General features: G+C 39.0%; 2 protein-coding genes across 2 annotated transcripts; both read left to right on the top strand.

Annotated features, from left to right (window-relative positions):
• Nucleotides 1-215: 215 nt before the first annotated feature.
• Nucleotides 216-4,074, top strand: olfcw1 (olfactory receptor C family, w1). Its single transcript, XM_039665427.2, has 6 exons — nt 216-436; nt 713-1,001; nt 1,139-1,975; nt 2,166-2,396; nt 2,669-2,792; nt 3,161-4,074. The coding sequence occupies exons 1-6, from the start codon at nt 216-218 to the stop codon at nt 4,072-4,074; spliced, it is 2,616 nt and encodes an 871-aa protein (XP_039521361.2).
• Nucleotides 4,075-20,486: 16,412 nt separating this feature from the next.
• LOC120474842 (extracellular calcium-sensing receptor-like) lies at nt 20,487-25,575 on the top strand. Its single transcript, XM_089116637.1, has 6 exons — nt 20,487-20,686; nt 21,083-21,374; nt 21,505-22,323; nt 22,449-22,679; nt 23,574-23,697; nt 24,680-25,575. The coding sequence occupies exons 1-6, from the start codon at nt 20,514-20,516 to the stop codon at nt 25,573-25,575; spliced, it is 2,535 nt and encodes an 844-aa protein (XP_088972763.1). The 5' UTR covers nt 20,487-20,513.
• The last annotated feature ends 1,902 nt before the right edge of the window (nt 25,576-27,477 follow it).

The raw sequence follows: 27,477 nt of genomic DNA, 5'->3' as shown, positions 1-27,477 counted from the left end.
TTTATTGGGTATTATATATAGGTTGACTTCGATATCAGGCTAACACACTGTGTATGCATATATCGTGTGTATGCATGGCCATGTCCACATTTGTGTATGTGCCCACATTTAATGTCCCTGTAGAGAGTATCTTCAGTACATTAACTCTATAAAGTCCATCACCCATATCCCCAGTTTCCAGTTGTGGCTTAGACGAATACTGTGCAGAGATCGAGATGAAGGTGCCAGTTCTCCAGGTTGTACTTTTGGTACTTTCTTTTCTCTACCCCATTCAAAGCAACTCAGAGGCAGACTGTAAACTCTGGAAGGACCTAGACTCAACTGTGGTCTATAAGGAGGGCCATGTAGTTCTAGCTGGGATGTTTCCCATCCACTCCAAAGGCGTCGACCAGGAGCTGAACTTTAGAAGTCAGCCAGACAAAAGAAAATGTACAGGGTAATGAAAAAAATTAGATGTAGTTCCTATTTATATCAGACAGCAAAACTGATTATTGCTTATTTTAGTTTATTGTGTCAGAGACATTTTGTTTAGACTAAATGCTCTGTCTTTGTATTAGCCTGTGATTGAATAATCTATTTTTGAGTTTTGAAATTAACTGAAGGTTGATCTTTCTTTCAGGTTTAACATGCAAGTGTTCCACTGGTGTCAGTCAATGATCTTTTTCATTGAGGAAATCAATCAAAATTAACTGAAGGTTGATCTTTCTTTCAGGTTTAACATGCGAGTGTTCCGCTGGTCTCAGTCAATGATCTTTTTCATTGAGGAGATCAACCGAAACCCTACCCTTCTGCCAAACATTACACTGGGCTATAGGCTGTATGACACATGTGGGCTGACTGCTCTGTCTCTGAGGAGTGCATTGTCTGTAGTCTCTCAACCCATGAAGAGAAGCAGTTTGGGGGAATGCTCCTCCCCAAGAATCCCCATCATTATTGGGGACTCTGGATCCACCCTGTCAATGGCCATTTCCAGAATACTCAACCTGTTCCGTATCCCGCTGGTGAGGGCAGATCAGCAAGACAAAATTATTTTTAATTAAGTAATTCTGTATTTGTGTACTCTTTGCCACTGAAAATCTTTCTATGTTCACTCCTCTTTCAATCTTTCTCTAAATGTCTGTCCATATCTCTGCTTCAGGTGAGTTATTTTGCCTCATGTGCTTGCCTGAGTGATAAGCTCCAGTTCCCTTATTTCTTTCGCACAATTCCCAGTGATGTTTATCAGGCCAGCGCACTTGCTCGTCTGGTAAAGCACTTCGGATGGACTTGGGTGGGCACAGTAGGGGCCGATGACGCTTATGGGCGCACCGGCATAGATCTGTTCACCACTGCAGTAGCACAGTTGGGTGTGTGTGTGGCTTATCGAGTGATCATACCCAAACTGCCAACTCAGCAACAGCTGCAGGATATCGTCAAGACCATTCGAGATTCTACAGCACGTGTTTTGGTGGTTTTTGCCATCGAGGAGGACATCAAGCCGGTAGTGGATGAAATAGTTAGGCAAAATGTGACCGGGAAGCAGTGGGTGGCCAGTGAAGCCTGGGTGACTTCCACTCTCGTCTCCACTAAAGAGAACTACCCCTCACTAAGTGGCACTATCGGCTTTGCCATCCGCCGAGCTGAGATACCGGGCTTAAAAGAATTCCTTGAAAGCATTCAGCCCCTGGCTGAGCCTTACAATGCTTTTGCAAGGGAGTTCTGGGAAACACAGTTCCAGTGCTTATTGAACACAAGCCTTCCTCATCCCTCCACAACTGAACAAGTGCACTACACCCATAGCTGTACCGGCATGGAGAGGGCCCAGGACATTCACAGTATCTATAATGATGTGTCAGAGCTCAGGGTGACATACAACATGCACAAGGCTGTTTACACGGTGGCACATGCACTGCATAACCTGCTTCTGTGTCAAAAAGAGATTGGGTCTGCCTTGATACAGCAGTGCCCTGATATTCATAATCTACAGCCCTGGCAGGTAAAACAATACATGCTTGTGTGCATTTGCAGTGTTAATGTAACCTTTAAGAGAAACATTTATTTGGCATAATATTGTAATTTTTATTATTATATTTTAACTGTTCTTCAATATATATATATATATATATATAGTATTATTATTATACATAATGCCAAGGTCATATTTTCTATGCATTAATTTTCTCCAGGTTGTTGAGGTCCTGAGGACAGTGAACTACACAAACATGTTTGGAGATTTGATCCACTTTGATAAGAATGGAGACCCCGTCGGGTCATATCACATAGTGAACTGGCAGAGAGGATTGGATGAGGGTCCGGTACAGTATGTTACAGTGGGTCGCTTTGACTCATCTCTTTCGACAGCACAGCAGTTACTCCTTAACCAGGACAAAATCATCTGGCATGGAGGAACTAAGGAGGTATAATTATGGAGTGTCATACTCTGTTACTAATCATCAGAATTTTATGGTGCTTATTTTAAATACTGTCTGATAATATTTGTTTTCATTATTACCTTTATTTCATTTAGCAGACATTTTATCAAACGTGACATACATTTTGTATTAGTTCTTCAATTGCTTAGAACTTGGGAATTTATTTTTATAAATTATTTTTATATTTAGTTGGGCTATTTAGTCTCTATAATCACACAGATATTTTGATTATAATGTATTTTATCTCTCTCTTATAGATACCAGTATCTGTGTGCTCTGATAGTTGTCCACCGGGATTCAGAAAGGTTACACGAGAGGGTCAGCCTGTATGCTGCTATGACTGTGTGCTTTGTGCAGAGGGCAGCATCAGCAATATTACCGGTATTATCAGACTGATACACATACAATGACTGGTATAACTCACAAATAATATTTATATATTTAAATGAACTAAATTAATAACTTTTTTACAGAGTTTTACAAATCACTGAACTTACTTAAGCTGGACTATGACACTATTTCTTCTGGAAACAAACTTTGTTGCATTTCCCTCTTATCTCTGTAAAGCTGCTTTGAAACAATCTGTATTGTAAAAAGCACTATATAAATAAATGTGACTTGACTGTCTGTTTGCATCAGGTAACCTTTTTTTTTTAAACCAATCCTTACAAATCACCAATTAAACTTCTTTCCCTTGAATGCATTTTTAGATAATGTACCTTTCTGTGTGTTTATGCGTCCATTTTTAGATCAACCAGAATGCATGCTGTGCCCTGAAGACTTCTGGTCCAATCAACATCGAAACCTTTGTGTTCCCAAGCAGATTGAGTTCCTATCCTACTCTGAGGCTTTTGGCATGGCCCTGGCAGCTATAGCGATTCTGGGTGTGGTTGCTGCTATGACAGCAACTGCAATCTTCTTTCGCTATCGCGACACACCCCTGGTCCGAGCTAATAATTCGGAACTGAGCTTTCTGTTGCTGATTTCTCTCACTCTCTGTTTCATATGTGCGCTAACCTTCCTGGGTCAGCCATCACGCTGGGCATGCCCTCTTAGACGGACTGCTTTTGGCTTGAGCTTTGCCCTCTGCCTCTCCTGTCTCCTTAGTAAGACTCTAGTGGTGCTTATGGCCTTTAAAGCCACAGTGCCTGGTAACAACACAGCACTCTGGTTTCGCCCCCCTCAGCAGAGAATGGGTGTGTTTTTATGTTCAGTTCTGCAGGGGGGAGTTTGCGTGGCTTGGCTTATCACAGCACCACCATATCCAGTAAGGAACACCTGGCTGTACCGCGATCGGATTATTTTAGAATGTCACCTGGGTTCAGTTGCCCTTTTCTGTTGTGTGTTGGGTTACATTGGCTGCTTAGCTGCCTTCTGCTTCATCCTGGCTTTTTTAGCCCGAAAATTGCCTGATAATTTTAATGAAGCCAAATTCATCACATTCAGTATGCTCATATTCTGTGCTGTTTGGATCACGTTTATCCCAGCCTATGTCAGTTCCCCTGGGAAATTTACTGTTGCTGTGGAGATATTTGCCATTTTAGCTTCTAGTTATGGAGTACTTTTGTGTATTTTTGCTCCTAAATGTTACATAATAATTTTCATGCCTGAGAGGAATTCTAAAAAGTTTCTCATGTCCCAAAAACGATTTACCATGTCATGATGTACTCTTTCATGTTTTTTTAATGCCTTATAACATTCACTTATGTGTTAACATATTTAATGAATGTAATAAAACTATGTGTGTTGAATCGCTTTATGGGGTGATAATCTGTCTTGGCCTGTGACAATGAATGGAAGTAAATATTGTATTAATCTCAGACACACATGCAAGTGTGTTATTCTGCCACTAGAGAGCACTAATGTTCCAGTAAAACTCTTCAGCTAGACATCACAATGATGTGACACTTGCACCAGACTCATTGGAAACCTCTAAAAATGTAAATAAAAACTTTTGTCATCAAGACCACATTCTTTTAATAAAGTAAAAGATGAATCTCTCTCTCTCTCTCTCTCTCTCTCTCTCTCTCTCTCTCTCTCTCTCTCTCTCTCTCTCTCTCTCTCTCTCTCTCTCTAGCTAATCTGTGACAAAGCTGAAACTTCTGCCTGGAGATCTGAAATGTTTAGTTATAAAATAGTGTTATGTAAATAATGTTTTTTCAAAACATATATTCAGCAAGTGTGCATTTCTTGATAGACATGAATTGTAAAAAAAAAAAAAAAAAAAAAAAAAAAAGTGACACGTACAGAATGTTATAGTTGCCCATAGGGTGTTTGATAGAAATGTATCCACAAGACATAAGTTTGGAAAATTATTAAAGATATATTTGATTATAGAGTTTAAATACTTCTCTCTAATGAAACCTCAGTTATGTTGCCAGACCTCATGTGAGAACAGAACACAAATTATAATCTCACATCAAGAGATTATAATATGTTTGTCTTGGTGTTGACCTGATTTTCTGTGATCCCGTGACTTCTGTAACTTTTCCTGTAGCTCAAAAAGTAAAGCATTGGGGCTTGCAACACCAAGGTCATAATAATAATAATAATAATAATAATAATAATAATAATAATTCATTACATTTATATAGCGCTTTTCTCGGCACTCAAAGCACTTTTACATAGAGAAGGGAATATCCTCAACCACCACCAGTGTGCAGCATCCACCTGGATGATTTGAGACAGTGATGAAGCCAATTGGTATAGATTGGGTTGATTAGGAGGCCATGATGGACAGAGGCCACTGGGCACTGGGCTGTCTCATCCGAAGGACGGTGCTCTTTGACAGTATAGTGTCCCCGTCACTATGCTGGGGCATTAGGACCCACACAGACCACAGGGTGAGCACCCCCTGCTGGCCTCACTAACACCTCTTCCAGCAGCAACCGGGCTTTCTCAGAAGGTCTCCCATCTAGGTACTAACCAGTCTCAGCCCCGCTTAGCTTCAGTGGGCAACCAGTCTTGGGCTACAGGGTGAAATGGTTGCTGTCATGGGTTTGATTCCCAGGGAATGCAATAACTGATAAGAATATAAAAATATGTACCTTGAAATGCAATGTAAGTTGCTTTGGATAAAAGCGTCTGCCAAATGCATTAATGTAAATGCCGTGAACCAAGGGACCTATACATTCACACAAGTCTGTTCTTATTGTCCCTTGCACTGATCAATCCAACAGTACAGATGTACTCTATGCCATCACTGGCATGTTGAAGCATGCACAGCAGAGAACAGCATCCATTTCCACACATAATGTGCTGGAAAATAACTGTAAATAGCCGGAGGGCTCTTAAAATCAATCCTGTGCCACTAATGGCTGGTAATAACTTGTTTCTACTTCAGTCATACTGATTTTCACATCCACTTTACATAATTTTTCACAACTTTATTACTCTTGCTTTTTTTTTTTTTTTTTTTTTTTTGAAAAAGTAAAACAGACGTGCAAATCATTACTGTACCGGATTATTAATATATTGTTTACAATTTAGAGATTTGCAGTCTCATGGCTGTAAATGCAGACCATATGTGAGTTGGACACTCTCTGTTGTGGAAAGCCCTTCAATATCCTACTAGCACACATTTTTTTCATCTTACTAGTAAGACTTTTGTTCAAACTAGTTCGACAAAATGGCAAACTAGTAGACCAAAAGTCTCAACTAGTTGGCTTTTTGACAAACTAGTGGCCATCTGGACCGAACTAGTGAAGCACAAAGGCGTGCTAGTTAACTAGTGAGCAGCAAAACCTTTAACTTGTTAACTAGTCAAACATAAATTCAGCTTACTAGTTAGCTGGCGGACGGCAAATTTCTGCACTAGTTTACTAGTGAGCATTTTGGCTATAACTATAAGTAGTATTAGTAAAGCCCAAAATGTCCACTAGATAACTAGTTGACACTTTTTGGACCTAACTAGTTAACTAGTAAGGCAAAAATTGTCACACTAGTTAACTAGTACGAGCTAAAATGTCTATTAGTTAACTAGCAAAAACATTGTAAACCTTACTAGTTAACTAGTGAAAGCCAAAATATCCACTAGTTAACTAGTTGAAGTTTTTTTTAACTTTACTAGTTAACTAGTGACACTCAAAATGTCTTCTAGTAGTACTAGTGAGAGCAGAAAGGCTGACTAGTTAACTAGTTGCACAAAATGCTAATAAGGGGGTGGTAGCGGGCATATTTTAAACATTCCTATTGGCTGTCCAGCAGGAATTCCTCCTCCTGCCAAAATTTAGCCCTTTAAAGGTCCTATATGTAACTTTTTTTATACAATGAATCCATTTTTTATTGCCTGTGTTTGAAGGGGTTGTAATCACACATTGAAATGATCCACTTTTTGGATTTTGCTATTACCTCTGAAGGCCAATATTCATATTTAGATGTGAGGTCTCCGGGTCGGATTTCCTGCGAAAACCATCAGATGTGACGTGCATGCGCGCTCCTGAGCCTCTCTATCCTTATATACAGTCTATGCGACCAATGGCACTTCAGCTGACGACATGGAGTGTGATAACACCCCAAAACGTCCTGCCTCCAGCACAACACAGACTCAAACACAAACTCCAAAAAATATAAAAATCAAAAAAAAAAAAAAAAGTTTTATCTGCCCAAGCTCGTCAGGCAAAACGTCAATCTGATCGACTCCGGACGAAAACGCGGATCACACCGGCAACATATGAAGAGTTCAGATGCAAAAGCCTCTAAGTGCCATTTGAAATTTTCTTCTAGAATGATCATTTTTATCAAGCTTGTATATTTAAGTTCAGTGATTTCACTTAAATGGAAATGATAATTACCTATTAATTTGTTATTTAAGTGAAATTACTGAACTTAAATATAGAAGTTTGATAAAAATCATCATTAAAGAAGAAAATTTCAAATGGCATTTAGAGGCTTTTGCGTCTGAACTCTTCATATTAGTACAACATAGTAAACTCAAGTTAAATAGCAAGGTAAACTAGCAACATGAAACATGAAATGAATACAAAAGAATGTTCCAGGATAACAAAAAGTCGGTGCTTTAGGATGTAACTTATTTCCTATACTAGATCTACTGACTAACGCTGATATTGCTCACTAGTCTAGTTCACTAACCGTTTTCGTTATCATATTATACATTCACCTATTGACATTGCTGATTGTGAAAGATACACGAATAGTTAGTGAAATGACTTATGCTATATAACATCACATGTCGGCTAAATGCAGTTTATTGTAACATTATGGTACGAGCACAGAGCATTAGTTCAACGTCAAGCTTATAAAAGTAGGCTATTATTGTAACTGCAGTGGGAGTTTACATTAGTTTCCAGCATTGTGTGTGATGCTTTCTCCGTTGAAAGTCTCCATGTGGCCGGAAGTGAATGATCGCTCTTGAGATCGAGCACGCACAAGCACACAAGCACGAGCGCTCTTGTTGCATTCTGAAACATCACAGCTAGAGGCCGCTAACGCATAGATCACCTTTAAAGCCTGATTAACTTTTAATTTTGTTAACGGCCAGCTCACTGATTAATATCTATGCAGAAAAAGTGTGAAACCTGCGTACTGTCAGATGAATCTTTAATCTTGCTTGATTTATTTTACTTTTTGCCTTTTTAACAATGAAACACCAAAATTTTTCTCTGTTTATTTTTTCCTTTTGTATTGTTGGTGAGTAAAACAGAAACCTCTTGTTTCCGGTTCCCTCTGGAACGGGAAACTAGTTATCTTGTCAAGAAAGGTCTTTCTTTATATATGTCAGGAGAGAAACTTCAGATGTTGTATTCATGCCAGGTCTATGCATTTCCGTATTTCTCTTTCCTCTCACGCCTACATGTTTCTCTAAAGGCAGTACAGAAACAACTGAGCTTTACATCACAGATGACCTTTCAGCTTCCCTGTAAGGTAACAAACATGTTGAACTTGGGAATGGGAAACTTAGAACGTATATGTCATACGTCAGAATCCACTTCCATATTAAGACCTATCCTTTATGTTTTCATTGGTTATACACTTGCATCAGTCGAAACTTTTATACTGAGTGAATATGTTACATTGTACACATACCTCTAAGCAATATATAGCTTTCCCCTGACATGTGGTATCTCTTCTCATGCCTTCAAACTCATGCTTTTGAAACTCCATAAGATAATACACCCATTAAGAATATTAATAAAGAACAATAATACAGAGACATAATATTATTAATACAATTATATTAAAAGATGAAATTTTAGTCTTCATCTCCCTCCACTGGAACTATGGCCATAAGTTCCACACCATCATTCCCAGGTGGCCAATCTATAGAAGTAATAGTGCGGAGAAGAAATAGCAGACCAAGAAAAATAGACAAGAAGAACAGAAACAGAGAAGGAAAAAACAAAACAAAGAACAGAGAACAAAGAACCCCATCCCATGTTATGTCCCTGCATACTATGTGTGTTTAACATCTATGTGTGAGCATTTTAAATTAACCCCAATCATCTAAGAAAAGAAAAAAACTAATAAGTCTTCTGCTCATGCCTGAACTCATTAATTAATTAAGTTCTTCAGTTCCGAGCTAAAATAATAACCAGAAATAAAATTTGATGTTAAAAGGGTCCTATCCCTTGGGGTTGAAAATCAGTAAGTGGGTGTTCATTGTTTGTGAGGTAGTGTTTTGTAAATAATACATAATAACTTGCAACCATCTCTAATCAATGTCAATGGAATTGATTCCTGAAATGGAATCAGAAAAATAATTAAACATCACAGTCCCACTTTATATTAAGTGGCTTTAAGTACTATGTACCTTGAAATTAATAATTTGATACTGTAGTGAAGTTTTTCTTCTTCCACGCAACAGACCAGGAGACTCTTGAGGTATCTTACACGTAGAAGTTCTTTATTGCGTAGCTGTAGTCATCTCAAAGATAGTCTAAGATAGTCTAACTAAGGGAAAACATTCCCTTACAATTTATACATTTAGAGGGGAGGAGTTTACATTGAGGGGGGGAGAAACTGAAACAAAAGTAAATGTATATGATTCAACAGACACCTCAGTTCATCAGCATAGCAGTTTTCTGTGCCTTGAGATGCTAATCTGGAGGAGTTACATTGAGGAGGAGTCTCTTGAAACAAAGCAAATGTAAATGATTCAGCAGATTACCAGAGACGCTAATCTAATCAGTCTGACCAGCGTGGTCACACTTTTACCATTACAAAAGCAAAGCTGAATCTTGAACTTAATAGCCAGGAAGCGCATAAAGACAAAAGCTAATGTGTGACACCTGGAATGCTTGGCTTAATCTTATTGGCCTCAAAATGGTAAACACTGTATACATTTTTCAGTTCAAAATACTGTTAAACCTTAATGAAACATTGAATAAATTTGTATTTCTTCAGTCCCCCCTTTTGAGAGTATTAATAACTCTCACATTATGTACAAATTTAAACACTTAAGAAAGTTCATTCATATAACTTGTGCTAGTTACAGGCACATACTCATGTTCTGTGTTTGCTTTTTCTGTAATTACATGCTGACACAGAAAACATGCAATTAGGGTCCGTGAAGCTCTTACGGAAAAATTAAACTTCAGTTACATCTGGTGTAATTTTTTCTGAAAGATCAAGACTGTTTAACCATCATGCTTGTGCACAAGAGAGTCAATGCAGCCATCTTCGGCTGTGGCCTGCAAGGTTTCCAGCAAAAACGAGGATTGTGGAGTATTCACTTTGTGCGATGTCCTGGTGGTTACTACATCTTGATAGTGTTGATGGATGACTGAAGGTTCCGTAAGTCTTTTCTCTGCGTTGTGTATTTTTCTTCTTTACTTTGGTGATAGTTGGCTCGGCAGCGGGTCTCGTTGTTCTCTGGAAGTGGTGGCTTCATACGCAGATGAAGACGTCTGTGCGTATGGGTCTCGGGATAGCCATCAAGTGGTATCTGCACAGAGGAAAAAGAAAAACAAGAGAGCAGTATTTCTTCAAAGACAAGGGTTGTATCCTGCTGAGTAAACACTGAGTCTGCTATTGTTCCCTCTTTCCCTATTCCTTAATTCTTGACACCTAAAGAAAACAGTGAGGTGAGGATGGACTAAATGGATGGGGGAAACCTATGAGGGAGTCTTCACCGAAAGGGTTGGCCCCCAAAGCCTGTTGCATTTGGTTCTTCCCTTGGCTCCTCACTGGTTCGTGTCAATATCATGTCCCTGTGGGTGGCAGAACTTTGCAAAACACTTTGCAATGTGACAGAACCCTTTTCAATGCGACACATAATACAAAGCTTTTTCTACCTTGACACAATACTGCCGATCAACATTACTTGATGTGGCACATGCCACTTAGGCTCTAATGGCTTGACCTGTCCTGTGACATGTGTACTTTGATCTGCGTAACCCAATTATGAGTTATTTTTCCTTCATCCTCTAACAAAACATCAGTCGTTGTAGACATCATACGTGAGAATGGGTGAGGATAGTTAAATCAATTTCCCCAATGGGAAAAGGTGACAAAATTGACCTTTGCTTCATTCATTAGTGCTAATACTGCGTGTGGGCATTTACAGTCTGACCTAACACTATTATTGCTGAAAGGCCTGTACTGTAGAATAACATTTAAGGCTGTGAGTTTACTTAAAGCAGTCCCCCAAAGGAAAAGCTGAGACAGTCACTTTCCTTCTGTTCCGTTAAACAAACATAAGTTTTTTTTTATCTCTGTTGTAAGTTACTGGGGAAATTAAGCACTCACAGTCCAAATGGTTAACACGTCAACAAGCTGCCCCACCCGTTTAAAGACGTGGGGAATGGCGGCTTCAGAGTAGCAAGCAAACTGAGAAGTTGGGCAAAAAGGTTGACTTCGTTAACGTTCTTTCTGCTTTTTCTACACTCTCTGCTCCAATGTCCCGGGTGACCACAGTAATAACACCTGCCCTCTCTCTTAGGACATTTACGTTTCTGTGGGTTTTCTGTGCTGACCTTAAAAGAGGCTGCTGCAATTTGTACTCTTGCCTTAACATCAAAATCTCTTTCCCAAGCAGTTAACCTGTCCAGGTTACTTCTAAGAGTTCTGTGAGACCAAGTCAGATCCAAAAATGGCAAAGCTCTTCTGTAGTCAGCTATAAGGCTATCTGACCAGATGCGGACCAGCGGTCCTTTGTCATTGAGTACACTTTCAGAATCATCCACTATTCCACTGTACGTTACAGCTGACTGACAAAACCTCTCAGTATATTCATTCACAGTTTCTTCTTTCTTTTGTACACAGTTAGTAATTCTAGACCAATCTATCTTGGGTCCTAGGATATTCTTTAGGATTTTCAGAACACCTTCTTTCAATTCATCTTTTCTGGCATGTTGCAGTTCAGAAGTAACAGCAGACTCAAAACTGTTGAATTCAGATTCAGTTAGAATTTGAGACATTAACTGTGTGACTTCTGTTAACGACATGTCGTAGAGACGCATTTTGCTGACCAATGCTCTTCTAAATTCAGTGAACTGTGTGCGTGCTGGCGGTAAACTCTGGGACAATCTCTCTATGTCTCTAGGTTCAAGCGTTGTAACAACAGTTTGGATTTGAACAACAGAAGCACTGGAAGGGACACTTTCTGACTGTTCAATTCCCTGCTGTCTTTTTCTAGCAGCACACACCTTCACTGAATTTACATGCTTATCTGTTACTGATGGGATGTATACATCTCTTTCAAACAATGCTTGTAAGTCAGGAAAAGTTTCATCTGACTGTTGGTCTTCAGTGTTACATTTGGCTGAGGCCTGGTTATTGCCCACCTTTGTCTTTAAACAGGACAATTGAGTCTGCAATTGTTTGTTCTGTTCATTTAACTTAGCAATACACCTAGCTTGCTCTTGTCCAATGGATAAACTGTATTCTTTGTAACAACAGATAATAGCTTTCACATTGTTCTTGCGAATACTTGCTCCTAGCACTTTTTACACTCATCTATAGACCATACTTTTTCTGGGTGAATGCCAAATTTCTTTGTCAAATTCACTCTGACTGACTGAGTCACTATGGAGTCCATGTGCTCTCCTAACAATGACTTAAATTCACTATCTGACCACAATGGAGAGGCAAGGCCACTTTTCTCAGTTGTAGGAACCAACCTAGCATTCGTCACAACCATTTTGTGAGTTTCTTTGTTATCACACAAAACAACTAACTTTCTCTGATCAACAGAGGCTACACTTGTTTACACAGATCGACTGTTGTAAACCTTCTTTTTTTTTTTTTTTAGATTTGTTTTTATTAACATTTACTTACAAGATGTTAATAGCGTGTACAAAAGATCTACAGTTTGATACATTACTTACATCTTAAGTACAATGAATGAACATTTTCAAATTTTAAACATCAGACAGAAAATAAATAAAAAGTAAATAAAATCAAATATTAAAAGAAAAGCTAATATCACATAAACATTTCCCATCCCACCCCCCACCCTCTTCCCATGTATGGTTTTCAATTTCTTTTCATTTATATAAGCAGTCTATACAGTTTATACATATATCACATCTGTATACTCACATGCCTAAATATTACTCACAATAACTACATCAATAAGGAAGTTATACAGGATAGACCCACAGAGGGCTAATTCGAGTCAGGTCCAGGAGGGCTCATACTAACATGGTGAGTCAAGTCTAGGGAAGGCAAAATGTCTATGAAAGGGCCCCAAATTTTCCTAAATGCTACATGCTTCCCTCTCACATTATATAATATCTTTTCGGGTGTGCAGTAAGACACAAGCTCATTTATCCAATGTTTTACTAATGGTGAATTTTCAGATTTCCAGTTGATCAAAATACATTTTTTAACTGCAGTACTTGCGAGTAAGATGAAATATTTTTTGTAGTAGTTCACATCAATTGAGCTTGTGTCCCCCAGGATCCATAGTTTTGGATCCTGTTCAATTTGACTTCCTATTACCCTTGATGTTAACTCAATGACACGTTTCCATAATTCTTCTATCACTGGGCAACTCCATAGCATGTGTATAAGATCACCATCGATCATTTTACATCTCTGACATTTGGAAGAAATGTTGCTGTCAATTTTATGTAACCTGTAAGGGGTGTAGTATGTCCTATGAAATATATTAAATTGAATTTGCCTGTGCTTTGTGGAGGTTAGCACAGTCTGTGCTTGTTCCAATAAAAGACACCAATCTGCCTCCTCATATGTACAGTTTAGGTCTTTTTCCCATTTCCCTTTTGTAGATATTTTATCATAAATAGGTAACTTTCCATTAATGATACCATATATAGAAGATATTATTCCTTTTGTTGATTCATTTAATTTATTACATAGGTGGAATTCAAGAGGAGTTTCTTTCGGGATATATGGGAATGTTTCTTTGGATTTCTCCTTAATCCAGTCTCTAATTTGTAGAAATTTGAAGAAACTTTCTTTAGGAAGTTTGAATTTTTCATTTAGTTGTTGGAAGTTAGCAAAAGTATCATTAATGTATAAGTCAGCAACTGTATGGATTTCTCTTTCCTTCCACGCCCGCAACACTGAGTCAGCTATGTGATGTGAGAGATTGGGATTGCCCCACAAAGGTGCCCTTCGAAGAAAAGAAATATTTGTGTTGAGAAGTGAATGAGATTCTTGCCAAACAGCAAATGTGTTCAGTATTATTGAGTTGTTTGTGAGTGCAGTTAAACATTTTTTTGTGCCTATGAATGGAATATCCTTTAAAGCCACGGATTTCATCTCATATTGTTCTATTGGGACCCATCTAACCTCACTATTCTCCGCATGCAGCCAGATCCAAATCGATCTGTACTGAGAAGCAAGATAATAATTCCTAAAATTTGGTAAGTTGAGCCCTCCCCTTGAATATGGAGCCTGAAGAGAGACAAGTTTGACCCTAGGGTTTTTTCTCTGCCATATAAAAGGAGTTAAAATTTTGTTAAGTTCTTTGAAGAAGCTTTTGGGAACATTAATCGGAAGACATTGAAATAGGTAGAGAAACTTGGGTAAAATGCTCATTTTAATAGTATTAATTCTTCCTATGAGAGACAGTGGAAGATCAATCCATCTTTGAAGGATACATTTGGTTTGTTCCAATAGTTTCATATAGTTCTGTTTGAAAATATGCTCATTCGATTTACCAATTTGTATACCCAAATATTTGAACCCAACGCTGCACCATTTTAATGGGTCAGTGAGTGTTCTAATATTATTGTCTTGTATATTCAGTGGTAAAATCTCACTTTTAGTGTAATTTAATGTATATCCTGAGGCTGCACTGTATTCTTTGAGGCATTTCAATAGAGGAGGGAGTGATGATTGTGGATCAGTTATATACAATAAAAGATCATCTGCATACAAAGAAAGTTTATGTTCATTTGTGCCGAATTTAATTCCTGTTATGAAAGTGTTAGATCGGATGGCGATGGCTAATGGTTCGATTGCGAGTGCAAAGAGTAGGGGGGAGCTTGGACAGCCTTGCCTGCATCCTCTGGATAGTGAGAAAGTGTTAGATAGAATGTCATTTGTTAAAATATTAGCTTTTGGGGCATTAAAAAGTGTTTTCACATATTGAATGAATTTCTCTCCGAAGCTCATAGCCTCTAGAGTTCGAAATAAGAAGCTTGGTTCAATCCTGTCAAATGCTTTGTTTGCATCCATAGACATTATTAACATAGGATTTTGATTTTTTTGCGCAGTGTTCAGTATATGTAGCAGTCGCCGCACATTGTCTGCTCCATATCTGTTTTTAACAAAGCCTGTTTGGTCAGCATGAATTATCTTTGGAATAACATCTTCCAGTCTTAGGGCGATTAGTTTGGATAATATCTTATAATCAGCATTTAAGAGGCTGAGGGGTCTGTATGAGTCACATTTCTGTTTGTCCTTGCCCGATTTTAATAGCAGTGTGATTGTTGCAATTTCCAATGAGTCTGGTAATTTTTTATTTTGTAGAGCTTCTGTAATCATGTTTGTGAGTGGAGTTAATAATTTTTTTGAAAAGGCCTTGTAATACTCGACAGGGAAGCCGTCTGGCCCAGGAGTCTTGTTATTTTGTAAAGAGTTAATGGCTTTGAATACCTCCATTTCTGATATATCTGCATCTAGCAGATCTCTGTCCTCATCTTGTAATTTGGGAAGGGTTATTCCATCCATGAACCTTTTTGCTCCAATGTTATCAGCGTCCTGCTCAGTTTTATATAAATTTTCATAAAATTGTTTGAATTCTGCATTAATGGATGGTGAATTATCAAGGAGTCTGCCATCCTCTGTTAATATTGAGTGTATAAATTTATCAGATGTTTCCTTTTTAATTTGCCATGCCAGGAGTTTACTTGTTTTATTTCCAAATTCATAATAGTGATATCTAGTTCTGGCCATAGCAGCTTCCTCTTTGCTGGTACATAGATTATTATACTCCAACCTTGTTTTTTTTAATGTGTTAAGGTGTTCTTCCTTTTTGGTGGCAATATATTCCTGTTCCTGCTTTCTAATATCTCTTTCCAAGTTGGTTAGTCTCTCTCTAATTTGTTTTACTTTATGGGCACTGTATGATAAAATTTGGCCTCTCATGTAGGCTTTAAGAGCTTCCCAAATATTGGCATGCGAGGAGGAATTTGAATTGGCATCTAGAAATATTTCAATTTTAGTAGTCATATATGAAATGAACTCAGGATCTTTCAACATGTAATTTTTAAATCTCCACCTGCGGGTTGTGGGTTGCGGAGTGTCAACCAACCATGAGAGTTTTATGGGATTATGATCTGAGAAGGTAGCTGGTAAATAGGAGCATTCTATAACTGTAGCTATCATACCTTGTGACATCAAGAACATGTCAATTCTAGAGTGTGTATTGTGGGTAGGTGAAAAGAAAGAGAAATCCTTCTGGTTTGGATTACGATTTCGCCATACGTCAATTATGCCTATGTCTTTCATTCCTTGGTTTAGTGCTGTTGCTGCCTTTGATAGTGAAGATGTTTTGGGTAATGATCGATCCAAAAGAGGATTTAAAACCAGATTGAAATCTCCTCCCACAACACATTGACCCCCAATTGTAGCCAGTTTCATAATCAGATTGTTAAAGAACAACGGGTCGTCATAGTTGGGCCCATATATATTCACTAAGGACATCTTGTTCCTATTTATTTCACAATCTACAAGTAAAAATCTGCCGTTTTGATCCTTTTCAACCGAATTTAATTTAAAGTTCAGGTGTTTATTAATGAGCAAAGCAACACCTCTTGCTTTTGAGGAGAAAGAGGAATAGAAAACATTACCCACCCAGTCTCTGCACAGTTTTAAATGTTCAGAGTCAGTGAGATGGCTCTCTTGAATAAAAGCAATGTCCACCTTTTGCCTCTTTAAATATGTCAACATTTTCTTCCTTTTAATTGGTGAGTTGATCCCTCTTATATTCCAAGATATGCATGTTAGTTTACCCATAATATAAATTTTTCATGTAGATGTCTCAGAAGGATAATTATCATTCTAACCAGTTCTAAGGATGGAATCTGAACCTGAGAGTGATCTAGATTACGTGAGTAAGCAGAAATTTGAGTTTTAGTGAGAAACCATACAAACCCCCAAAACATTAAAGTAAAAACCCGCCTAATAAAACCCTTGTAACAAAAACACATTAGGTAGGTAACGTTAACTCTCTTAAGCAACAGGTGTGGCTCATTAAAAAAATAAAAAATAAAATAAAAAATAAAAAACTGGCCACTCATAACAGTTTGTATATAGGCTCGTTTGCATTTTTACAGTATGAGAAATAAGGTAGAAATATGCAAGTTATAGAGAAAATTAAAAGTATGATCTGATTCTACCATTCTGATACAAACCATAACATCACGTAAATTAGCCTGCACGTGGTTTACAATCAGTCAAAGTCCAAGTTACTTTAAATATTTGAAGACAACCGGATTCGATTATCATATCGTAGCTTGAATCACAACATTTCTCATCAGTCTATAAGGATGGACTGTGTACTGCTGTCACTTTGAATAGCTGTATTACTCACTTGGAAGGGCTTTCAAAAAGCATTGGACTTCTGCTGGAGTGGAGAAAAACTTAATTGTGTCAAGATGCTTGATGCGAAGCTGAGCTGGGAAGATCAGCGCGTATTCCACTCCCTTCTCTCGCAATGTCCTCTTCACGTCACGGAACTCATCTCTTCTACGCTGCAGGTCTGCGCTGTAATCTGGGTAGAATGATATCCTTTTGTTCTCGTATGTCAAGTCTCCTTTACTTCTGGCCAGTCGAAGGGTTTTTTCTTTGTCTCTGAAGTTTAAGAATTTGGCGATGATGGGCCGCGGTCTGTCAGACTTCTTCCCGATTCGATGTGCTCTTTCCAGAGTGACATGTGAGGTAAAGTTATCCTTCCCCAAAATTTCCGGTATAAACTTTTCCAAAAATCCCACAGTATCACGACCCTCTGCTTGTTCCGGAACATTTATGATCCTAATATTAGACCTCCTGCTGCGGTTTTCCAAGTCGTCAGTTTTGGTTTTGAGATGCGTTATCAGTTTCTCCATTTCGCCAACACGGTCGCGCGTATCTTTGATATTGTCTTCATTTGTACTCACTCGCGTCTGTATCTCCTCGACCTGTTCCGCCAGCGTAGAGAGTGAAGACTCGATTTTCGTCAGTGTCGTTTGTATGTCGGCTGTTTTCTTGTCAATATGCTTTGTGAGATCGTCTTTAGTTTCTTGAATGGCAGCGAGAAGTTTGCTGAAAGATGTTTCTTCTTCCCCGTCCGCCATGTTTCCTGTGATTACCGCGTGCGAGGGCCGTGAAGTTTGAGTTGTGGTTTTCTTTTGCTTTTTATGTCGAAAATTGTAGCTTGCCATACAAAAGTGATCTTAATGGCTTTGCCTCTCGCAAACAAATTAAATTGATGAATGGTTAAATCAAATTAAAGGCAGATGCTAGGTACCACTACCGGGAGCTCACGAATACACGTCTGCACTCAACCGCTGCATCCGGAAAACCCCCTTGTAAACCTTCTTTGACAGAGCAAAGGAAATCCACAATATTACTAGCACTTTATGCTAATACTTCCCTGTTTGTACAGAGGTTCAAACTTTCATCTCTAAAGTACATTTTTAGAGGGTAACACCACAAAACAACAACAAACAAACAACACAAACTATTAGCATGTTACGCTAATCTTCCCTGAAAGAAAATGGAAAGGATCTTTCACCTTCCTAAACTTTTAGAGGATAAGACCACAATAACTAGCACAAAAATGCTAATCCTTCTCTGTGAACAGAGGTTATCACCAAATATTAACACGTAATGTTAATCTTCCCTAAGTTTAGAGGATATCTTCTCTAGCAACGTAGAGGCACTATTCCGTTACACAAAACTTCCCTGACTCATTCAGAGGATATCTTACAACTTCCCTGACTTATTCAGAGGATCCCAAAATATTAACATTTAATGTCAATCTTCCCTGCCTGACAACAGAGGATATCTATCATCTTTAAAAGACAACTTTTAAAGGATAAACTTTAGTTAATCAAACACTACAGCTGCCTGAAAACTCTTTCTCTGACGGCGCAGAGGCACAACTTTGGTACTGGTCTGGTTCTTTGAATAGAGTGAAACTCACCGAATCGTTGCTTGTATGAAAAGATTCAGTCTGGAACTCAGTCAGAAAAGTTCTTTTTGTTCTTGTTCTGGAACTCAGTTCACTTTGTTGATCTTGTTCTGGAACTCAGGTAAGATTTCTCTGTTGAAATCTTTTGTTGCAGTTCTTGATTCAGGTAAGATTTCTCTATCCGGGTCACGGCACCATCTGTAGTGAAGTTTTTCTTCTTCCACGCAACAGACCAGGAGACTCTTGAGGTATCTTACACGCAGAAGTTCTTTATTGCGTAGCTGTAGTCATCTCAAAGATAGTCTAAGATAGTCTAACTAAGGGAAAACATTCCCTTACAATTTATACATTTAGAGGGGAGGAGTTTACATTGAGGGGGGGAGAAACTGAAACAAAAGTAAATGTATATGATTCAACAGACACCTCAGTTCATCAGCATAGCAGTTTTCTGTGCCTTGAGATGCTAATCTGGAGGAGTTACATTGAGGAGGAGTCTCTTGAAACAAAGCAAATGTAAATGATTCAGCAGATTACCAGAGACGCTAATCTAATCAGTCTGACCAGCGTGGTCACACTTTTACCATTACAAAAGCAAAGCTGAATCTTGAACTTAATAGCCAGGAAGCGCATAAAGACAAAAGCTAATGTGTGACACCTGGAATGCTTGGCTTAATCTTATTGGCCTCAAAATGGTAAACACTGTATACATTTTTCAGTTCAAAATACTGTTAAACCTTAATGAAACATTGAATAAATTTGTATTTCTTCAATACAATGGACTTATTGTGTACATACATGCTTTTACATTGTACTTATATTTTAAAAATACCAGCATGTAATTACAGCTATAAATACTTTATGTAATTACATCTGTAATTACACAGCTGGCCCATCCCTCACACCTTAACCTACTCTTAAACCAACCCATACCACCACACCTGTCCCTAACCTTACCAGTATCACACCTCAATAGCAGCAAAAGTGTTTTAAAATACAACAGGGACACAATAATACATTGTACTTATTGTTCAATGTACTTAAAGCCACTTAATATAAAGTGGGACCAACATCACTTCTTTGTTCCCAATCTTTAAAATTAATCGATGAACATTGCTCAATCTCATCATTTTGTTCCTTCACTAAGCGAGTTTAACTTGTGACCAATGATACCATCTATCTGTTCCTACACCCTTCCCTTTAAGGCAAACACTTGTATCTGTTGTTAAAGTGTATGTCTTGCTTTGCTCTAATGTTATCCATCTTCAAAATATCAGTTCTAAAAATTGTTCTAGAAGTTTTCATCCTCCAGGAAAATCACTCTCAGCAAGGGCTTTAAGCAATTATCCCCCACACACTTTTTTTTTTCATGTTCCATGGTCTTTTGCCCTAGGCAAATTAAAGTCTACAAAAGGGGAGTTACCTTCCAAACCTTATTCCTTTGCAGAGAAAACGTGTCAGTCTGCTCTTCTGCACACACTCACTCTCTCTATCTTTGATTGTGTAAAGTGATGGGATTGATTATATGGTTGTGGCTGGTGAGATTCATAGTTGAGATGGACAGGGTTTGTGATGCAGGCCTGACATGTAGTATGCAGAACAGATTTGTTTCAGAGAGCTTGTATAGAGAGGGAGATGTAATAATAGGTGGTCTGTTTCCAGTTCATGTTGAATCACCAGAGCCTGATCATGCTTTTACTGAAATACAGCATGGTGCTCGCTGCCAGGGGTGAGTATAATGTGAGTGTTTAAATGAACTAAAAGGCAATGTTGTAGAGCAACTGTTAACCATTTTTTCTAGCTATAATTCACCTATAATAAATTGTTAAAAGTAAAATATTTCCAACACAACAATTTCTGTTTTTTATTTTTTTTATTTTCTTTTATGAATTCATGTATATTTTTGTGATATCTAATGCAGTATAGTTGATTCAATTTTATTTTGAAAACCAGTTCATTTATAGGCCAGTTACAAATTGGGTTGCTTGCCAAAACATGTTTAGTGTATATTTTAACATAATGTTAAGAATATCTCCTTCATCATATATTAACAAACTGTGAGATTTATTCAGTTCCTCCTTGAATGCAATATAACACTTTTTTTTTTTTTAAATTCCTCCCTCAGTGTTGACCTTCGTTCATACCGCTGGCTCAAAGCTATGATCTTCACCGTGGAGGAGATTAATCGAGACCCCTTTCTGCTACCAAACATTACTTTGGGATACCTGGTAGCCGATACATGCCTAGCTGAGAGCACAACACTGAGTGCTGCTTTAGCTCTGGTAACAGGGCAGGAGGAGAGAGTGTCGAGTGCTGAGTGCAACGGACATCCAATGGTGCCTGTCATTGTCGGTGATGCTCGTTCCTCTGCCTCAATAGTGGTGGCTGACACGCTGGGAGCGTTTGATATCCCAATGGTATAATAAAATGTTCTAAATTTTACTGCTGAGATTTTGCAGAATTTTTTTATTATATTAGAAATTCATACATTTTAGTAAAATGATGCCCTTTCCTCCCAACTCTTGTCCTGTGTTTTTTTCTGTTAAGGTGAGTTATTTTGCATCCTGTGCTTGTCTCAGTGACAGTCACAGATTTCACTCTTTCCTGCGCACTGTTCCTAGCGATGCCTTCCAGGCCAAGGCCATGGCCCGTCTGCTACGCCTGCTGGACTGGACCTGGGTAGGGGTGGTCGCAGGGGAGGATGAATATGGAAAAAGTGGTTTGCAACTGCTCTTGAAAGAGCTTGAAGGTACAGGCATATGTGTGGACTATGTGGAAATTATTCCTAAATCCCATTCCCAGAGTAGGATCAGGCGGACTGTGGAGAGGATCCAGAGTTCCACAGCTCGTGTGGTGGTGACATTTGCCATCGGCCCAGACCTTGAAGTTGTGTTCAAAGAAGTGGTGGTGCAGAATGTGACAAATAGGCAGTGGATAGCCACAGAGGCCTGGAGCACCTCCATTCAGTACTCTGACCCAGCAAGCATTCCTTTTCTAGCCGGTACCATTGGCTTTGCCCTGCGCCGAGCTGATATTTGGGGTCTTGGTGCTTATCTTGCCCAGCTGAGCCCTGTGAAGCAACCAAATGAACCATTTGTAAAAGATGTATGGGAAGAAATATTTGGTTGCTCGCTGGCACAGGACTGGCAGCCTTCATTTAAAAGACCAAAGTGCACAGGCTCAGAGAATGTGGAGAAACATGGTCACATCTACACAGATGTTTCACAGCTGAGAGTCACATACAATGTGTATAAGGCTGTGTATGCTATTGCCAATGCTATTCACAACATGATGGCCTGTCAGCCTGGTAGAGGGCCGTTCAAAGATGGAGAATGTCCTGATATAACTCAAATAAAGCCCAGACAGGTACAGACAAAAGACAAAAAATTAAATCATCAGTAAATCATTTTAAATGATTTGTTATAGATAGGCTATTTATTTAATAATTAATTAATTAATAATTTAAATTACTGTACATTTTCCTTTCACAGCTTCTGTACTACTTAAATGTAGTAAACTTTACAACACCAGTGGGTGAGCTGTTTTATTTTGAAGATAATGGCGAGCCATCTGCCTCTTATGACATTATGAACTGGTATGTAGATGAAAGTGGTGCAGTGGATTTCGTCCAGGTTGGACAGTTTGATGCTGCCAAAGGACCAGGCCAGGAGCTGAACATAAACCTTGAGAAAGTGGTTTGGGGTGGGGGCTGGGCGGACCAGGTAAGAGTCCTGTGACCTTGGTTCTTTCTTTTTTTCTCAAATACAGTGGGCATGCCCCAAAAAAGTATTTGCACACCTAAGTCATACTGTATAAATAATATATTGTCAAGTGACAATTATTTAATTACACAATCAGATTCTCAAGCAGTAAAAGACAGTTGTTGAAAAATATGAAACAATAGACAAAATATTCAAAATTATGACAAAAAATATTTATTATATTTTATTTATGTATTAATTGAGAATATGTTTAGAATTTTGGTTTGATATGCTGTTACCTATGCAAATAAAGTTTGTGGCTTAGTAGATGCAAATAGAGCAAAGAAAGAGTCTCAATGCATGTTGGCTGTGTTTATAAATATTTTAGATTTATTTATTTATTTATTTATTTTGTGTGAAATGTAAGAAGACGACTGTTGCTTTGTTATTATTGTTTTGTTTTTCATGAAGGGTCTGCATGACTCTTTTGCAATCTTGAGAAAAAAGGGTAAACAAATCAGCACTTAATAAACAAAAGAACAGATTTAATGGCAGGCATCTCCTCCTAAATTAAAACAATTAATCTGTTTGTGGTATTTCTTGAGTGTTGGTATTATGTATGAGGTGTACATGCTTATTATCATGAGCCAAGACCCTAATTACTTAGTTTTTGTCTACCCAGTATTCTTTATGTAAGGGACATAGTCAATATGACATAGTCAAATTCTTCAATGGGCAGACCTCTGGTGTGAAATTAGAGATATGCTATGGGAATGAGTCTATGATTTTGTATCTGTATTGCATATGTGTGATCTTTCCGCTGTTCTTTATGTGCTTGTTGTGCTGATGTGACAGAAATAGTATTGGTAGAGGGCTGCTTTTAAGTCTGATTAAGTTTCTTCCTCCATCATTCAGGTTCCTGTGTCAGTGTGCAGTGTGAGCTGTCCTCCGGGCACTAGAAAGGCTGTACAAAAAGGAAAACCCATCTGCTGTTTTGACTGCCTCTCTTGTGCAGCAGGGGAAATCAGCAATGAGACAGGTATTATTAACATATGTGATGCGATCTGGGAAAACCCACCACATTGTGAAATATGACATATTACAGGTTTTGAGACCATATTAAAGCTGGGTTCAAGCCCTTTCAAAATCTGTTTTTATTTCTTTTATCGTTTGTCTGTAACAAAAGTTATGGTTATCTGAAGTCGGCTGATCGCTATGATTTTCAGAAATTGAATTTTGAGAAAAACAGGTTTAATTAACGGTCATGTGCTAGCGGGACGACTGCCGCTCCCTTTTTATTACCTTTTTTTCATATCACATATTTCAGTAATCATCATAGATTAGGTGTGATTCGAAAGCTTACAAACTCTAAATTCAACCTGTGAAAACCGTTTTGAAATTGGTCGATTGAGAGGAGAGCAAGGTTTTTTAAAAGAGCAGCTTCAAACTCTGTTGTTCTCTTGTGCTCCGCATCACACCACATGATAACACGCTGGATAAAAATAAATAAATACAACCTTGCGGGCTGTTGTAGTTTACCCATGACTGGACTTTATTCTGTTCAGTTGTTTATTTTTGATAGGTGAACTGTCTTTGTAGTGTTAAGAGAAGGACAACCAAACGGGAGATATTGTTTTTTGTCCCTCCGCTCCGCCTGCATGTTCTTAAAGAGAAACACAGTTTTTTCAGCTACCCATTATAAATTAGTATTTTTCAGCACTAAACTTGTGAATTTTCCCAAGATATATTCAGACATGATAAACAAGTTGTTATAGAATAATAATTTAATAAAAACCCAATTTTGACAAAAAAACTGACATTCAATCTATATTTAGACCTTACTGAAAACGTACCAATGCGACATCCTTACGGGTTTGCCCAGATCGCATCACATATGTAAAAACATTCAGTTTCTAAATAATGGCAAGATTGCAGTTATGGGTCAAGATTCACCAGTTGAGAAATGCTGGTCTATTAAATGTAAGGTTACATTTCTTCATCTGTAGCATAATGTTCCATAGACTCTACAGCGTGTACAAGATGTCCTGAGCGGTTCTGGTCAAACAATGAAAGAACAAGGTGCATCCCAAAGGTTGTGGAGTTTCTGTCCTTGCAAGATACCATGGGAATTGTCCTGACAGTCTTATCTGTGACTGGGGCAACACTGACCACAACTGTTCTGGCTGCCTTTTTCCGTCATCGTTACACACCCCTTGTGCGGGCCAACAATTCTGAGCTGAGCTTCCTGTTATTGGTGTCGCTCACCTTCTGCTTCCTGTGCGCCCTAGTTTTCATTGGTCGGCCTGCGCCATGGAACTGCATGCTACGGCACACCCTTTTTGGAGTGAGCTTTGTGATCTGCATCGCCTGTGTCCTTAGTAAGACTGTGGTGGTGCTGGTGGCTTTTCGAGCCACTCTGCCTGGATCTAACCTGATGCAGTACTTTGGGCCCATCCAGCAGAGGGCAGGCATCTTCCTTTGCACACTGGTTCAGGCTGTCATATGTCTGCTGTGGCTTCTGCTAGCCCCCCCTCTACCCACAGAGAGTGCAGGTGAGCTTGGCGCTCGAGTGATCCTGCAGTGCACAGTAGGGTCTGTTGTGGGGTTTGTACTGGTGCTGGGCTACATCGGTCTGTTAGCAGTGGTCTGCTTCCTGCTGGCCTTCTTTGCTCGAAAGCTCCCAGACAATTTCAATGAGGCTAAATTCATCACTTTCAGCATGCTGATCTTCTGTACTGTATGGATTGCATTTGTGCCGGCGTATATCAGCTCACCGGGGAAATACACTGTAGCTGTGGAGATTTTCGCCATTTTAGCTTCCAGTTATGGCCTGTTGTTGTGTATATTCACCCCAAAATGTTATATCATTCTGCTTAAACCTGAGAAAAATAGTAAAAAGAACATGATGGCAAGATAAGTTTTACAAATGAAAGACTTTTGTGAGAAGGCAACATTTATTATCACAATAACAAAAAAAAACAACAACATCAAACCATTCTACTCTAAATGTTATTAGTGTTTGGCTTGTATATTTGTATATGTGTATTTTTAATGTATTGTGTCTCAGTAAACAATATGATTTAAATAAACAGGAAAAACTACTTTCAAAGTTTAATCTCTGGATTTTCTTCACCACCACAATGTAGAATTAAGAGAAAATAATTAGCAGTATACAAGATTGCATGGGCTCATAATCCTTGCAAGTCAGCCCCAATTTTGGCAAGTGATGCATTCATAACATACCCAACATAAAAAGGTTTCTGCTCATAAGTCATTCTGAATAGATACTGAACACACATATTTAGAAAGCCAACTCTGGAGAGTTTCCAGTTCAACACTCAAAATTAATCAGACTTTTATCAAGTTGGCTTGTGAGAGCCAACTTACTGAAATCCTATTTAAACTTATTATTAAGTTGGCTTATGAGAGTGAGGATACGTGTATTCGGTACATGTATTCGTATTTGTTACGGAGCAGGCTCCCGCATCGCCTCCTCTTCGCCAGCAGAGGGAGCCGTCTCCAGAATACTAATTCTCTTTAGAACTACGTTTACCATAATGCTTCATTCCTGGGACTGATTACACACACACCTGCACCTCATCAGACTCTCTATATAAGCCACACTCAAATACGGACTCAGTGCGAAGTATTGCATTGCCATGGCCTGTAATGACTGAGCGGATTTCCCTGATCTGCCTGTTCTGTGTATTGACCTTGGATTGTTTTATCACCTCTGCCTGTTTGCTACCTGTCTTGATTCGGATTGTCTTGGATTATCGTTGTTTGCTGCCTGCCCTGATCTACTGCCTGTTCACTGACTACTCTCTGTGCCTGCTCTCTGAAAACCCTGTTTTGCTGTTCTCTGACCCTTGCCTGTTTGACCAATCTCTAATAAAGCTGCACATGGATTCCACTCCGACTAGCGTCTCATTACAGAATACTTCACCTTCAACGAATCCAGCAGCTGTACTACAAATCTCTTCTGAACTCACATCTCAAACTTCCCGTCTGGACCTCCACCACCAACAACTCAGTCACCTGACTTCACTCACGGAGAAACTGGTTCAAGGTTTGAATGAATTACAATCAGCCATAGCGAATCCACCTGTTACACCTGCCAGCACTCCGGTGATAAACCCTCCAGCAAGCCCCGCTTCATCAGTAGCTCCGGAGAAGTTTGACGGTAATCCGATGAAATGAAAGGGTTTTCTTCTTCAGTGCACTCTCTTTGTGGAGAAACAACCATTATTATACAGCACCGACGCAAGCCGGGTTGCGTTTGTTTGTTCATTTCTAACGGGGCGAGCACTGGAATGGGCAACTGCTGTCTGGAGTCCATCTGGATCATCTTCCGCTTCATTCAGTGAGTTCATTCAACAATTCCGTCATGTTTTTGAACATTCGTCTGACGCCGGGGAACAACTACTATCTCTCACTCAGGGGAAACGAACAGCAGCCGATTTTGCATTGACCTTCTGCACTCTTGCAGCACAAACTGACTGGGTCGAGAGCATGTTGAAAACTCTTTTCCGCAAGGGTCTTACCATCGAACTACAATCCGAACTGGCTTGTCGAGATGAGGGGAAGACTTTATCTGAATCTATCGATCTGGCCATCCAAGTTGATACCCTTATTCGTTCTCGACGATCAGCTCGGCCGTTACAGCGATTTCAACATGAAATACCCACCGAACATGTACCCATGCAGATCGGATTTTCCCACATCACTGCTGAGGAGAGAGAACGTCGGAGACAACACGGTTTGTGCATGTATTGCGGGCAGCCGGGGCACATAAAATTCACATGCCCAACCCGACCTT

This window comes from Pimephales promelas, chromosome 10 (assembly GCF_988280905.1).
Source record: "Pimephales promelas chromosome 10, fPimPro1.hap1.1, whole genome shotgun sequence".
Classification (NCBI taxonomy): Eukaryota; Metazoa; Chordata; class Actinopteri; order Cypriniformes; family Leuciscidae; genus Pimephales; species Pimephales promelas.
The sequence above is the reverse complement of the archived record's forward strand: the minus strand, read 5'-3'. Positions and strand labels throughout refer to the sequence as shown.

Bases quoted from the DNA above. Each gene is read 5' to 3' on its own strand.
- olfcw1 (XM_039665427.2), top strand. From the start codon at position 216: ATGAAGGTGCCAGTTCTCCAGGTTGTACTTTTGGTACTTTCTTTTCTC. The intron at 1,976-2,165 runs GTAAAACAATAC...AATTTTCTCCAG, and splicing joins ATAATCTACAGCCCTGGCAG to GTTGTTGAGGTCCTGAGGAC. The intron at 2,793-3,160 runs GTATTATCAGAC...GTCCATTTTTAG, and splicing joins CAGCATCAGCAATATTACCG to ATCAACCAGAATGCATGCTG.
- LOC120474842 (XM_089116637.1), top strand. From the start codon at position 20,514: ATGGACAGGGTTTGTGATGCAGGCCTGACATGTAGTATGCAGAACAGA. The intron at 21,375-21,504 runs GTATAATAAAAT...TTTTCTGTTAAG, and splicing joins GAGCGTTTGATATCCCAATG to GTGAGTTATTTTGCATCCTG. The intron at 22,324-22,448 runs GTACAGACAAAA...TTCCTTTCACAG, and splicing joins CTCAAATAAAGCCCAGACAG to CTTCTGTACTACTTAAATGT.